This window comes from Pan troglodytes, chromosome 10 (genome assembly GCF_028858775.2).
Source record: "Pan troglodytes isolate AG18354 chromosome 10, NHGRI_mPanTro3-v2.0_pri, whole genome shotgun sequence".
Taxonomy (NCBI): Eukaryota; Metazoa; Chordata; class Mammalia; order Primates; family Hominidae; genus Pan; species Pan troglodytes.
The window spans coordinates 43,548,625-43,562,675 of record NC_072408.2 but is presented as its reverse complement, the minus strand read 5'-3'; the positions used below and the strand labels follow the sequence as shown (position 1 = coordinate 43,562,675).

At 53.6% G+C, this 14,051-nt stretch overlaps 1 protein-coding gene and 1 long non-coding RNA gene across 2 annotated transcripts; one reads left to right on the top strand and one right to left on the bottom strand.

Annotated features, from left to right (window-relative positions):
- Positions 1 to 226: 226 nt before the first annotated feature.
- LOC107967510 (uncharacterized) lies at positions 227 to 1,064 on the top strand. Its single transcript, XR_001707971.3, has 2 exons — positions 227 to 712; positions 975 to 1,064. It is a non-coding gene; the product is annotated as an uncharacterized LOC107967510 (long non-coding RNA).
- A 2,360-nt stretch (positions 1,065 to 3,424) lies between these two features.
- Positions 3,425 to 10,527, bottom strand: KRT83 (keratin 83). Its single transcript, XM_003313685.6, has 9 exons — positions 10,033 to 10,527; positions 8,237 to 8,445; positions 6,989 to 7,049; positions 6,760 to 6,855; positions 5,938 to 6,102; positions 5,547 to 5,672; positions 4,974 to 5,194; positions 4,393 to 4,424; positions 3,425 to 3,899 (listed from the first exon to the last, which is right to left on the bottom strand). Exons 1-9 carry the CDS (start codon positions 10,414 to 10,416, stop codon positions 3,712 to 3,714), a joined length of 1,482 nt encoding a protein of 493 aa, XP_003313733.3. The 5' UTR covers positions 10,417 to 10,527; the 3' UTR covers positions 3,425 to 3,711.
- Positions 10,528 to 14,051: the final 3,524 nt, after the last annotated feature.

Genomic DNA, 14,051 nt, shown 5'->3' with positions numbered 1-14,051 from the left:
TGATATGAGCAGTGCCATGCACAGAGAGGGAGGAGCTGCTGGGGGCTCATCTCTGAAGATAGCTACCACAGGATGATTAAATGAGACAACACAAATAAGTTTGAGGTATAGTGTGGCATACAACAGATACTAAACAATTAGTGTTTATGACTGCTCTTGTTGTTATTACTATTACCATGACATCATAACAGTGCAGCATTCTCAGCCTCTGAATAGCAGGGGCAGAGTAGGCTGGTAGGAAATACTGGGAGCTGGAGGTTTGACATCCTAGCTTTTGTCAGCAGGAGTGTGTGGCCAAGCTCCTTCAGCTTTTGGAGCCTCGGGTAGTTTACCCACTTAAAGGCAGGTGATAGCAGCAGCCCACTGAGTGAATGAGAGCTTCAGCTGGTATGCAGAGAAGGGTGGATGTCACAGCACTGTTAGTCTGGGTACTGGCACTACCACACTGGCACTATCTCAGGCTTGTCAGCACAGAGGGATCCACCATCCAGCTAGCTCACATTCCTCAGCAGCCAGCAGGAAGCTTCCGGAGAAGAGGCAGCTGGCTCTCTGTGAAGCATGGAAGGCCTCATGAATTGGCCCATAGCATCTACCTCTGCAAGAGGATTGGAAAAGTGCCTGGAAGGAAGGAGAAATGAGAAATGCTCTTGGGTGAAGAAAGCTTTCATGGAATGGAGTTGGAGCTGGGGTAGGAGGGGCTACGGAGGAGGAGGTAGGAACGAAGTGCTCATTTTCAGCTTTTAGAGGCATTGGAGAGCAGCCCCCACTCTCCTTGGTGGCCTTCCTGATGCATCAGAGCTCCTGGATGGCCCCATGCTCCTTTTCCAGCTCCATCTTTATCTCTCACATACTGTTCCCATGTCTGGAGCACATCTCTCATCCTGGCTAACTCCTTACTTCAGTTCACTTCTTGCTTTCAAATGTAAGCTTTGCAGGGACAAGCATCTTTAACTATTTTTTTTTTTCACTTATAGGAACCCAAGCTTGTGTAACAGTACCTGCTACACAGCAGGTGCTCAATAATGATTTGTTGTTGGAATAAATGAGCTCCTGGTTTTCCTTTAGGTCTCAGCTTCAATGTTACCTCCCTTAGGAAGTAATCAGCTTTGCCTGCTTAACAATCCTCCAGCTGTGCTTCTCTTTTTCTCCCAGCACCAAGGCTTAGGGCTCTTCATAGCCACCCCCTCCTTGGTGTAGAGGTGGTAGTGGTGGTGGAGAAGATGGGGCTCAGGGACTCAGGACCAGAGGCTCCAACAATCTTGTCTAGCCCCTTGAGCTGGTTGGGTGGAAGGAAGATGCATCACTGCCAGAGGCATGGAGTCTCTGGGTTCCCCCAGGTGGCACGTCCATGACCTCCCGAGGCTGGCAGTCCTTACAGTATCCTCCTTAACCCCTGAGAAGGGAGTGTTAAACCCCAGAGGAGAAATCGGAGCCCCTTCCCAAGACGGGCAGAACTGAAAAGGCCCCTGCAGAGACTCTGGTCCAACCCCTCACTTGACAGGTGTTCAGGACATCTTGAGCCAGAGTAGGGGAGAAAGGTGGGGGGCATTGGGGAATAGGGAGCAGTGAGAGGCACTGAGCGATCAGTCAGAGCTAGACATACAGGGGATGGTACATTGTGTACATTGTGTTTAAGTCTGGACTTTGTCCCGGGGACAGTGGTGACCGACTGAAAGCTCAGCCTTGTGTTTGATGAAGGTCTCTGGCTGCTGTGAGGTGGGGCATGGAAGGGAGAAGAGCAGGACTCCAGGCAAAATGGTGATGGCTGGGTGTGCTGGCAGCAGTAAGGAGAGAGGAAAGAGGGGGATGGAGAGGTATTTAGGAGGCAGAAAAAGAAGTCCTTGGGTTTAATGAATATTGAGGGCGCAGGCATGGATAAATCATAGGTTCTGGTTTGGGCAACTGTGTTGATGATCTTGGCAGGAGAGACTGGAGGAGACTCCGGTTGAGAGGTTGGGAAGCAATGAGTCAAGCTGGAAGGTATGCTGAGTTCGAAGCATCTCTAAAACTGACAAGTGGAGGTGTCTTGTAGGAACTGGAGCTGGTGGGTCTAAGCCGAGGAGTGAGGGTAGGAGGAGAATCATCAGGGCTCTGAAGCCCAGGTGGGGGATTTTAACCAGGGAGGACATTAACTGTGGGTGGTAGCTGAAGGCGAGAGGCTGATGTGACTGCCTGGGGAGAGTGCAGAGAGGTGGGAAAAGGCCCTGGGGTAGTTGGATGCTTGAGGCAAGGTGCAGGGTGAGGTGTGAGCCAGTGAGCAGAACTGCCTGGGAAGAGCTGAGAGCCTGGCCTGGGAGACAAGGAGGTGAAAGGCCCGAGACTCAGGAATTGGGAGGTGGGAGGGAGAGAAGGCACTGGGGAGCCCCTGGACTTGGGTGGAGGCTAAAGGGTCCTGGGGAGCCTGGAGATTCCAGGGGAAGCAAAGGAAGGGGGTGAGTCCTCCAAGGACATCCTGGTGAGATGGGTGGGAAAGGCCAGGGGCTGGGTGAAGGGGAGGAATGAAGAGGGCCAGCAAGGAAGGCAGTGAGCTACCCTGGAGGTGGGCTGCAGCCTTGCAAGGATTGTTCCAGGCCTGATTCCTCGAGGGTGGGGTTAGGGACTTCTCAAAGTCTTCCAGAGCTCTCCAGAGCTTTCCAAGAGGAGGACAGGAGAGATTGGGCCAAGCAGCGGGCAGAGGAGCCTCTTAGCCTTGGGGTTGAAGCTGTGAGGTATCTCGGATGAGGGCAGTGAGTGGGGCAGTTGAGGGAGTGAGTAGAAGGTGTCCTCGTGTCAGCTGTGGAGAAGGCTGCCAGGTACTCAGGAGGTGTATGCATGGGGGAAGGGTGGGCCAGGGGCAGGTGCCAAGGCTCTCATCTTTCCCTGTTTGGTGGGCAGCATGAGGAGGATGTGGCAATGGGGTGGGGTCCAGACTGACACAGGGCAGCCCCCAAGGGTGGCTGCTGGCACTTTTGGTGGTTGTTGCTGTGGTACCTACGTGGAAGGATGGCCGGGGGGCAGAGTGAAGATATGCTAGGAAGAGAAAGTGGGGACCGTCTATGCAAGAAGGGGGCAAAACTCAAACACACACACAAGCACGCATACACGTGCACACATATAAACATGCGCATGCACATGCACTGCCTTCCGGCTGACTTCTGGCCTCCTCGGTCCCCTTCAGAGCCATCCAGACTGACAGGTGTGACAGGTAGAAGGTGCTGTGAGCAGAGTCAGCACTGCCTGGCCAGGAGATGACAGAACCATCTGGGGACAAGGCCCTACGGGTGTCCAGGCGGAGAACAGGCCAGAACGACTCTAGTCTTCAGGCCATATCATCAGGCTGGGGTGCTCACCACTTGGTGGGTGTGGGGGGCCCCAAGAAAGCAAGACATTGCAGCACACAAAGCAGGTCCCCAAGTTTATTGGAAAAGGGGAGACAAGAGGCCAGAGAGGCAGGGGGAACAGTCTCACAGTGCTTCTTCCAGGGAAGCAAGGCCCTTCTCCCCGGGAGGGGCTGAAGGCTGAGACAGGGGAAGGAATGGGTCTATTCCCCAGCCACAGGCCCCTTTCCAGTGGGATGAAAGGTGGGGAGGAGCCGCTGGTGGGAATGAGCCGATGGTGTATTCTCAGAACACAAGGGGAAAAGCCAGCGATGTGCTGCTGTTTTCAGCTGGTGGTGGGGCAGTGGCACATCTGGCAGGCAGAAGGGGATCCCCTGGCTCTCTTTTGGGCCACTTAATACCTCCCCTGGCCGCAGGAGCCCCCTCCACAGGTGGTGTTCAGCTGGCCACAGGGCTTGCACAAACCAGTGCTCACCACCAGGTTCCCGTTGCAGGGGGCACTGCAGACACTGCCCGTCACCGGCCGGGAGCCAGACACGCAGAGGTCCCCGCACACAACCCCACCCCGGGAGCTGCTGACACCTGTGGGAACAAGGGCAGGGTCAAGAGACCCCTGCTGATGGCCATCCCATCCAGCCACCTTCCTTTGGTCTGTCTGATGTGTCGACCATCCAGGGAAGGATGCAAAGAGCCTCCAGTTCTATTCTGAAGGAGGGAACCCTAGCCTGGGAGCCAGCAGACTGGGGTTCTGGTCCTGGTTCTGCTTTGTGACTTTGGGAGTCCTTTCCTCTGTCTGGGCCTCAGCTTTCTCACCTATATAAGGTGAAGGTTATGAATGACATCTGAGGTCCCTTCTTGCAATGACATCTTATTATTTTTTCCCCTCCCCAACACATTCAGGCTGTGAGGTTCTTCCTGCGAGCTAACCTCAGTCTGTCTTGCTGCATGACCAACCTACCCTCTTTACTGGGGGAATTATTGGAAACACTCCTCCCAAAGTCTCTGCATATACTCATAGTCAAGAAGTCCTTTGTCCCCAGTCTACATTTTCCTTTTCAGGGCTCAAGATACTTACAGACATTCACAGCTTCAACACCTTCACACAGCCTGAGTGGGGAAAAAGTAAGGAAGGGGAAGATAAAAGAAGTCAGAATGAGGTCATCGAATTTCCGCTAGGTGCTGAAATGGGTCATCTCAGGGCTATTTCTGACCTACATTTATTCCCTTGTGCAGCTTAGAAAAAGTTGCCTTTCTGGCAGTTGAAGCAACGTCAGGTCACACTATTTAGCAAGTAGAGTATGGTTGGATTTCAATTCTTATTTGTCTCTCAGCTGTTATTTGCCTTTGTGCAGTGAACAACCTGAACAACCATATCTGTCAGGTCTAGATAGGCTCAACTTTCAGAAGGGGAAGGCCCTCTTGGGAAGACGAGGTCAGGGGTGGAGTTTGGCCAGCAACCCTGCCCTAGAATAGGTGATGTCCAAGAAACCAGGCAGGGTATGGATCTTGGAAGAGTTGAGAATGAGACAACTTGAAGATATGGATCTGGGATCCATAGAGGCAAGAATGTCACCTGGGGACTGAGACTGAGATAGGGAAAAATCAAAGGTGGGCAGGTCTATGCAAGTGGAGTGCTTAGGGCTGGGTTGGACCCACCTCTGCTCCTCGCCCTCCAGCAGGCGCCTGTAGGTGGCGATCTCGATATCCAGGCCTAGCTTGGAGTTCATCACCTCCTGGTACTCCCTGATCAGGCAGGCCATGTCTTGCTTGGCCTTCTGCAGGGCGCCCTCCAGCTCGGCCAGCTTGCAGCGGGCATCACTGAGGGCCGCCTCACCCTGCTGCTCAGACTGGGCCACCGCAGCTTCCAGCTTGGAGTTCTGGGAGGTAGGGGGAATATGGAGAGGATAAAGTGAAGTTTAGTTTCTTGAAATCCCAGCCAGTCTCCAATAGGATCATTCAACTTCTATCTTAAAATATTATCTCTCCAATCAGCTTCCTAACCTTCCTTCCCTCCTCACTTACACTACACACACACACACACACACACCACACAGATACACACACACACCTTGGCCAAGACAATCAGAAATATTTCAGTAGATTTCTCATCTTACTCTGTCACCCATGAGACTGCACTGGGAAGACTTTTCCAGAATCTAACTCAAATCCCTCTGCTGAGGGCTAACCCCAGTCTCTTCCTACACTGAGGGGTGGGCCGGGCTCCGGTACCTGGCACTTGGCATTCTCCACCTCGGCTGTCAGCCTCTGGATCATGCGGTTCAGCTCGTTGATCTCCTCCTTGGTGCGGCGCAGGGTCTCCCCGTGCCTGATCACTGTGGCCTTCATCTCCTCACACTGCAGGAAGCAGAGATGTTCATGAGGCTCAGGATGAGACATCCCATTCATTCAGGACAGCTCAGATGATTGCACAGATTGTGCAGTGCTCGGCCTGTGCAACCACACGTGGCAGTCCTGCCCTGCCACCCCAACATGAGAGCTATTGGTTTTTCTCTTACCATCCTTAGGGATCAGAATCCCTAGACAAAGAAGACTTTTCTACTAGATACCTCACATCCCTCTCACTGCCATGTCTAGCAGGCAGGTGTCCTGTGCCGCTCACCTTGCTGCGATACCAGGACTCGGCCTCAGCCCGGCTACGGGTGGCAATGTCATCATACTGTGCCTTGATCTCGGCAACGATGCAGTCCATGTTCAGGTCCCGGCTGTTGTCCAGCTTGACAACCACGGAGGTGTCTGAGATGTGGGATTGGAGAACGCGGATCTCCTGCAGGAGGTGGGGAAAGGAAGGACAACTCACTTATCTGGGCTCCTCCTGATTTCTGGATGCCTATCATCCTTTTGGCTCATCGGGAGCGAACCTCTCATGTTTGGAGGAACAAACCTGATGAAATCACATAACTTTCTGCACAAATAGGAAATCCCTTTAGAGGAAAACACAACCACTTCTCAACTGCTTGCTTTTGGAATTATTCAGGCCCATGTGCAGCCAGCATGGTCCAGATGCTTTCCAGGGGCTCAGACCCTGTATGGGGGGCCTCTTTCCATTCTCCTAGACCAACCCCATGTAGGAAGGCTGTTGCTGCCAGAGAAAGCCCTGGGCCAGAGCAATGGGTTCAATTCTGTTTGATGTTGTGTGGGGTCTATGCTGCAGTCCACTGGCTCAGGGGAAGGACGCGGGGCAGGTTCCCAAGGCACAGGTGTCTGGGGTGCTCACTCTCCTGCCCCTTACTAAATTTGTTCCTTTTTGGCTTTCCATCCGTTTGCCTCCCTGTTCCTTCCCTCTCCTTGCTCCCTGCCAACCCTCCAGCCGTGAGCCTGGGTTCATATGTCAGCAGGCCTGGTTCATGCCTGTGGGTGTCTGGGCAGAGGGTCGGGGATCCCATGGGGGGATCTGTGCCCACCATGGCTGAGAGCCCCTCACCTCCTCGTACAGCCGCCTCAGGAAGTCAATCTCCTGGATCAGGGCCTCCACGTTGGCCTCCAGGTCTGACTTGCGGAGGTAGGCGCAGTCCACATCCTGGGTGGGGTAGAAGGGGCTGTGAGGCCGGCTTTCCTCAGAGGGCTCTGAGGACCTGGCTGCCATGTGGCAGGACACAGAGGATGGGTGGCGGGACTCAGGGCAGGCTCAGGGCCAGCTGGGCTTCACTCACCTTCTTTAGAGCCACAAACTCGTTCTCTGCTGTGGCTCGAAGTGCTACTTCTTCTTCATACCTGAGGTGAGCAGGGAGAACAGGATCTTGTCTGAACAGCTCTTGATCTTGGCCATGAGCATATATGCAAAGGAGTCTCTTTCCTAGACCTCCCCCTGCTTGTCTCCTGCCCCCAAGTGAAATGGGTGGGGCTCTGCAGGAACCAGGCTGCTGGCCTGGGTACTACTGGGATGCACTGGAGAAACGAAGTGCCTACTCCCCTGTTTTTTTTTTTGTTTTTGTTTTTGAGATGGAGTCTCGCTCTGTCGCCCAGGTTGGAGCACAGTGGCGCGGTCTCGGCTCACTGCAAGCTCCGCCTCCCAGGTTCATGCCATTCTCCCCTCTCAGCCTCCCGAGTAGCTGGGACTACAGGTGCCCACCACCACGCCTGGCTAATTCACTCCCCTGTTTTGGTGGAGGTTGGGAGAGCAGGATCTGGAAGCTGAGTGTGTGAATGTGTGTGGTTGGGGAGTGGGAGGTGCTGTTTTTCTCGCCTAGGTCTCCATCTTTTCTTCCTTCGAGCCCTCCCCTGCCCCCACTCAGCTGCAGGTGGTGGGATCCTCGCTCTGTCTCTCCCCTCCTGGCCTGAGCTGTGGGAGGCAGCTCAGAGACAGGGAGGGAGGGGTATGCTGGGCCTGGGGAGTCCATGGAGAGAATGTTACTGAAGGAAGCTGGCCACCCCTCAAAAGCAGATTCCTTCTGAGGATCCAGTGCGTATTCTTCATACCATATATCACACTTTGTAGCTGAAGGGCTAGATCTGTGGCTCTGTCATGACTGCCTTCCAGCAGACTGCAGGCTCCACAAGAACCAGCACTGTGTGGTTTGCGTGGCCCTGTGTCACTATCACCAGCACAGCGTGCTGCATGTGGTAGGTGATCAGATAGTGTTAGCTGAGTGAGAGAGCAAACTTAGGAAGACACATGTTTAGGACTTTGAGATCTGGTCTCAAAGGGACCCAGGAATACAAGTTTTTGTGAAAAATGGATGGAGAAAGGGAGAGAGCATTGTTTCCCTGATCTGCTGGTGGAAAGACAAGCTGAGCCTCCATCCCCCACACCCAAGGGACCCCTGTGTCTCAAGCAGGGGGTACAGGTTCTTCTCCACTCTCAGGCAGAGATGCCAGCTGCAGACTGGATACTCCTCCGGGCTCAGGGAGCTGCCACCATGCTATTTCCTGTGCCCAGAACCCCTCCTGCCCACACTCACTTCTTCTTGTAGCCCTCCAGCACCTCCTGCACGTGGTTGAGCTCTGAGGCCAGCCTCCCACTGTCAGCCTCCACGCACTCGGCCTCCCGCCGCAGAGTCTCGATGTAGCCAGCAAACAGGGGCTCCAGGTTACTCTGGCAGCACTCGCGGTTTTGGTAGAACTGCAGCTTTGTCTCCAGCAGCTTGTTCTGCTGCTCCAGGAAGCGCACCTGCCACCCAGAGGCAGAGCCTAAGAACCTCTTCTTGCAGCATCAGAGGACAAGAGGGGTTCCCAGCACGAGGGCCTGAAAGCCCCCAACTCTCTGACCCAGAGTCTTCCCTGGAAGGCGTTATGTCATCTCTCTCAAAAATGCCACCAGGGCTTAACCAGTTCACCACCTGGAAGTTCTTCCTGGGAGTTAATCTCTTCTAAGTCAGTTTACCTGGTGTCATGGAAAATGCTTGAAGAGTCCAGATTCTGCTGCCACTTGTTAACAATGTGCCCTTGGATAAAGCACTCACCTCCTCTGTAGAGTGGCGAGGTTAAAGCTCACCTTACTATGAGGATTAAAAGAACCCTTTAACAGAAAGGCACCCCACACTGAACAGCTACTGCTGTTCAATCACACCAAGCCAGGTGGACCTTTTTAGAAAGGCAAACTGTAAAAGTTGAAAAATAAAGCATGTGCCAATTATTCAAACCCTACAACAACAATGCAATTAGAATAATAGTCACCTGCAATATGAGAGTAGGAATGTCCTGTGCTCCAACCCCCTCATTTTACTGATGAGGCCAAGGAGGTTCCCTGACTGCCTGAGAGCTCACAGTGGCAGAGAAGAGCTCAAACTCCGATCTTCTGCTCTGCAGGGGGTGTCTTCTCTCACTTTGACAATTATAGGAACATCCCTCTCCCAGCGATGAGGTTGGCCCACTACTCCACTAAGCTTCTTTTGTCTAATAACTTGGCCACACCCTTGGTAGGTCCTATCTTATGCTATCCTTGGTCTCTCATGCTATTAGAAATTCCACATTTTTTTTTTCCCGATCCTTTCTGGTGGGCATCTCTCTAGTGTGACTCCTCTCTTGAGGTTTTGGCTCTGGAGGGCTCTTTCCAACCCCAGAACATGTTCCTAGTCAGAGCCTTTTCTCCCAGTCTCTCACATCACTGCCACATTGTGGTTGCCTGGATTCAGTGGAGAAGGTGGCTGCAGACTCGAGTTGGACACTGACTACACAGATGGTTTCAACCAAACCCAGACTGTGCACTGCCTGCCTCCCCATAAAGCCTGTGAGGATGGGGACCATGACTCTTGCTCACCCCTGGATCCTGAGCCCCAGGAGCAGTGGCTTGGACAAAATACTCTAGACCCTGCTCAGTGGCCAAATCACTGTGTGGTATAGAAAGAGTTCTGTGCCATCCACGAGACCCACTTCCAGACAGTTTTCCAGCACCACACTTACTAGCCCTGCCTTGATGGAGACAGCATCTCCTTGGCATTTAAGCAGTTATTTGGCTTCAAATGCCCTGAGCGCCCACACAGTGGTCCTTTGCTCACTAGGTGATATTATCACTCAGTGTGGAAGGCTCTGCCCCTCGTTCTGCTTTTGTGTTTTCAGTTAATCTCCCCCATCAGTCTGGTAGCTCCCGGTCCCATTTTTGTCTTTCTGTCTGTGTCCTAGAAGTATGACTACCTTTCCCTTTGGCCTGGGAACTTCTGTGGGCAAGTTCTTGCCTTTGACTTCCCTGTCAGTGCCCAGCCTGAGTTCTGAACATGAGTAGGGGTTCAGGAAGGGTGTGATCCAGGACGACACCCACCTTGTCGATGAAGGCTGCGAATCTGCTGTTGAGGGACTTGATCTGCTCCTTCTCCTCCTGCTTCACGCACTGCGCGTTGGGGTCGATCTCCAGGTTGAGGGGCGTGAGGAGGCTCTCGTTGACCGACACGGTGGTGATGCATGGGGGGCTGGGTCCGCACACGCCCCCGGAGCGGTAGCCGAAGCTGCGTCCGCAGGAGCCGGCCCGGAAGCCCCCGCACACGCTGTGGCTGCCGAAGCCCCCGGTGAGGCCGCGGTAGCAGGAGATGCCGCGGTAGGGGGCGGCGGTGATGCAGCAGCGGGTTGGCCGGGGCCCGCAGGCAGAGACACAGCTGAAGTTTCCAGGGCGGAACCCACAGCCTATGGAGTTGAAGCCACAGGTCATGATGGAGGTTAGGAGGTGTCTGAACAGTGAAGTAGATGGCAGAGGATGGAACCAAGGGCCTGTGCTCCCTGGCTGATGGCAGGCCCTTTTATGTGCCAGGGGCAGCTGGTGTTAAAAGAGGGAGCAAAGAGAAAATAGCTGAATTTTATTGGCTTGGCATCACCCTGGCCTCTTAAGCTAGAACCCTGCTTGCCTCTTCAGTGTGGCTGCATCAACAATCCCCGGCCACGGGCCCTGTTTCATCTTCAAAGCCCTTTATAAGCTTCCTCCTTGCTCCTGCCCCTCCCACTGGCACTGCTGTGGAGAGGGGAGAGGGGTTCCTGAAAGCATTAGTTGCATTCTGCGGTCCAAGCGAGGGGAATGGGTGCAGTGACCTGGGGTGAAGCCTGCTCTCTGAACCCTGTTCTGAAAGGGGCAGAGCTAGGCTATGGGCCCTGGACCCATGGCCAAGCCCTGGGGTGGAGTGGCTGGCCTGTCCCAAGGAGGGGCTGCCTCCGAGACAACCTCTTGCTGTAGGCTTTCCTGTCTTTATCTCAAAGGCAGGTTCCTTTCCTCATTGTCAAGATTGGCCGCTCCTATCCTATTCCTGCTCAGAGCCTGGTCAAGGATGGGAGTGGGGGTAGAGATTTGGGGTGGGAGGAGGGCATGTTCTTTGCACTTTGGGTATTCCTAGTGCAGGGACACCATCTGGGACATGGAAGAAACTGATTCAGAGAGTTCAGGACAGTGCCAGGGCTATGCTTCAGAGTTCCAGGCGTCATTGCTGATGGGATCAGGAGTGGGGAGTGTGGAATACCTCAGAGCTCCAGGGACTCATGGAGGAGAGTGGGGACCTGGGCTTGAGGAGGATTGGGGTGGGGTAGTACAGGATTGAGAGATGACCAGAAAAGAGTCTGGCTCTGATTTGCAGACTAGACTATGTGTATTCATTTATTCGTTTATTCAGGAAATACTTATTTGGTGCCCACCAACTATGCACTAGCCACTGTGCTAGGTTCTGGAAATCCTACAGAGACCTGGGGTGCTTGGAGGTAGCATGCATGTGGGGGAGCCAACATTTGGCTAGGGGGAAAGATGAGAAGCCACAGATGGGGGGAAGGCCCTCACAATGTCCAGGCTGATTGGTGTTCTTTAGGTTCCCAGCAGGGAAGCTCAGTGATGGGGTCTTGGGGTGTATGTACTCACCAGGAAGGAGGGAAGGTGTGGGAGGTGAGGGACATCAGCAGGGTCCTTAAATGAGATCACTCTCTCACCTCAGAGAACACACTGGGTGAGAGAAGGGTGCTAGCTCATGTGGCTGTTCCTAAAGCCAAGCTCTCTTACTTTGGGCCCTTGTTCCTTTGGGTTAGGACAGGCAATGGCTTTGATGGATGGACAGTCGGACCGAGCCAGGAGGTTTGCCTTAACCCGAGGACCTGAGCCCATCAACCCTTCCAAACACACATCTCTGGACTGCTTTCGTCAGGAGAGGATGAGGAGGACTCCACTGATGGACCTGTGTCCTGACCCAGCCACAACCCAACACTGACCCACTCTGGGCTAATAGTAACCCTCCTGTGACTCTCATCTTTTGCCCTTCCCACTCCCGCTCAGGATGAGTGGGCCAGTTATATCCCAGAGTGGGGATCTGGGGATGATGGAAGAGGGGCCCATCTTCTGTGGGCCTGAGGGAGGGCAGGCGATGGTGCTGTTGAAATCTCTTAGGGAGCTGGACATCTGCCATGGATCCAAAAAAAGGACTCTCCTAGCCTCTCTTCTTGGGTCCTGTGGACAGGCTTCCAGAGTCTTGTGTCTGGGGCGGGAACTCTGGGGGTGTGGGCTGTGTGATAGGGGATCCTGGTGTGAAAGACACACCAGGGAGGCACAGCCTGAGGGTACCTGGGGGGCCTGGGGGTGGCTGACTGCAGCTGAGTGGCTAGTGGGATTTTGGGAGCATCTTTGAGGGAGGCTGGGCTGGCCGGTGCTTTCATGTTCAGTCTTGGTTGGGTCAAACATCTGCTAGACAGCCAAGAAAGACCAGGCTCTTCACCCACCCACACTGGAACCAGTAAGCACCTGGAATGCTCTCCACACATATCCAATGATTATGGGGGATCTGTTTCTTGGTGAAATGCTGAGGACTGCAGGGCAGTGAACCCTCTATGAAGCATTTCTCCATCACCATGCTGGAAACTGCGCTGCTGTCTTCTGACCTGGCTCATCTGTCTCAATCCAGCAGGCTTGGATCGTGTTGGACCCCTCCACCGAGGGGCTCTGTGTAGACACATGACCTCCTTGGGATGGGGGAGCCATGACCATGCCCACACCTGCCCTGATTGGCTCTGAAGATAGCATGGACCCTGGAGATAAAAAGACACAATTCGAAGCCCAACTATATCTCTTACTAGCTTTGTGCCATGGCACAGGCGTTTTCCCCCAGGGTCCTTACTTGTGAAATATAAATGGTAATCCACAGCTTGCTGGAGGTTGGGAGGACCGAGCGAGTGCCTGGTGGAGGGAAGTGCCACCCCCACCTCACTTTGTGCTAGCAGGGTGACTGGGTCTTGGTTGCAGGCACCTGGCAGGGCCTTGCAAAGGGACAGTGTACACGGCTAGTGAGATGCAGAGTACCATTCCTGGGTAAGCAGAAAGCAGTTTTACAAGGCACTCATTGCTGCCTCAGAAAGCCTTAATTAGAGCATCTATTTGTAAATGGCTCAGAACAAAGAGAACTGCAGACCAGGAGTCCCTTGAAAACAGACTTAGACAGGAAGCTGACAAAGAGACAGCAGCACCCAAATCCCCAGGCTGCCTCTTCCCTCCTGGGCTCCAGGCTGTGATTGGTTCCCGCCCTAACCATGGGCCCATAAAGGGTCCAGCAGAGCCACAGGCTGTTTCAGTCACCAGGGCCTGGACTCTGTGCCTGCCCTTCACACCTGGTCTGGGTTGGCTTGGAGGAATGACCGCTTGCCCTGTTGATCTGGTCCTCAGATTCCCACCTGTCCCTCTTGGGGTGCAACCCCCTGGCCTTATTCCCGTGTGCTTTTCTGGTGTCTACCTGCCTGTCTGCTGGGTTTCTGACACTCTGATGCTCTGACTTTTGTCACTTCTTTCTTGCCTTAATATCCATGTTCCTTCACATTTTTTGTGCCTTCTTAATGGATTTTTGATAAACAACTCTGAAATGAACATTAGTAAACACATCTTTGGGCACCTGTCTAGTAATTTCCTTAAAACAAATTCCTGGAGGTGAAATCGTTGAGTAAAAGGGGACTGTTCTGGTCTTCTCCAGGTGTGCCTGGCCACAGGTCTGTTGCTCACCTGGCTGTGGCAGTGACATTTCCATGGGAAGCCTGCTGCAGTGAAGTCGTTAGATCTGGGAGTCCTGGAAATATGGCTGCAGCTCTCATTTCGGTCACTGTGTGTGTGTGATGCTTTAGCTAATCTCTGTAAACCTTGTGTCTTCATCTGAAAAATGAGAATTCTAATACTGGCCTTTTTGGCCTTTGCGAAGATGAGCTGGGGTGGTGCATGTGAAGCCCGTGGAAGGCACGCAATCCAGGAGGGCAGAAGGTGCATGCGGCTTCCTGCTCCAGGCAGGAAGAATTCTTTGATGCCTCCAGTTTTGCCTTCTGGCCTTGAACTCACAACACACC

Coding starts and splice junctions, on each gene's coding strand:
- KRT83 (XM_003313685.6), bottom strand. CDS start 10,416: ATGACCTGTGGCTTCAACTCCATAGGCTGTGGGTTCCGCCCTGGAAAC. Junction 6,103..6,759: donor TGAGGCGGCTGTACGAGGAG/GTGAGGGGCTCT, acceptor CACCTCCTGCAG/GAGATCCGCGTTCTCCAATC. Junction 3,900..4,392: donor TGTTGAAGCTGTGAATGTCT/GTAAGTATCTTG, acceptor TTGTTCCCACAG/GTGTCAGCAGCTCCCGGGGT.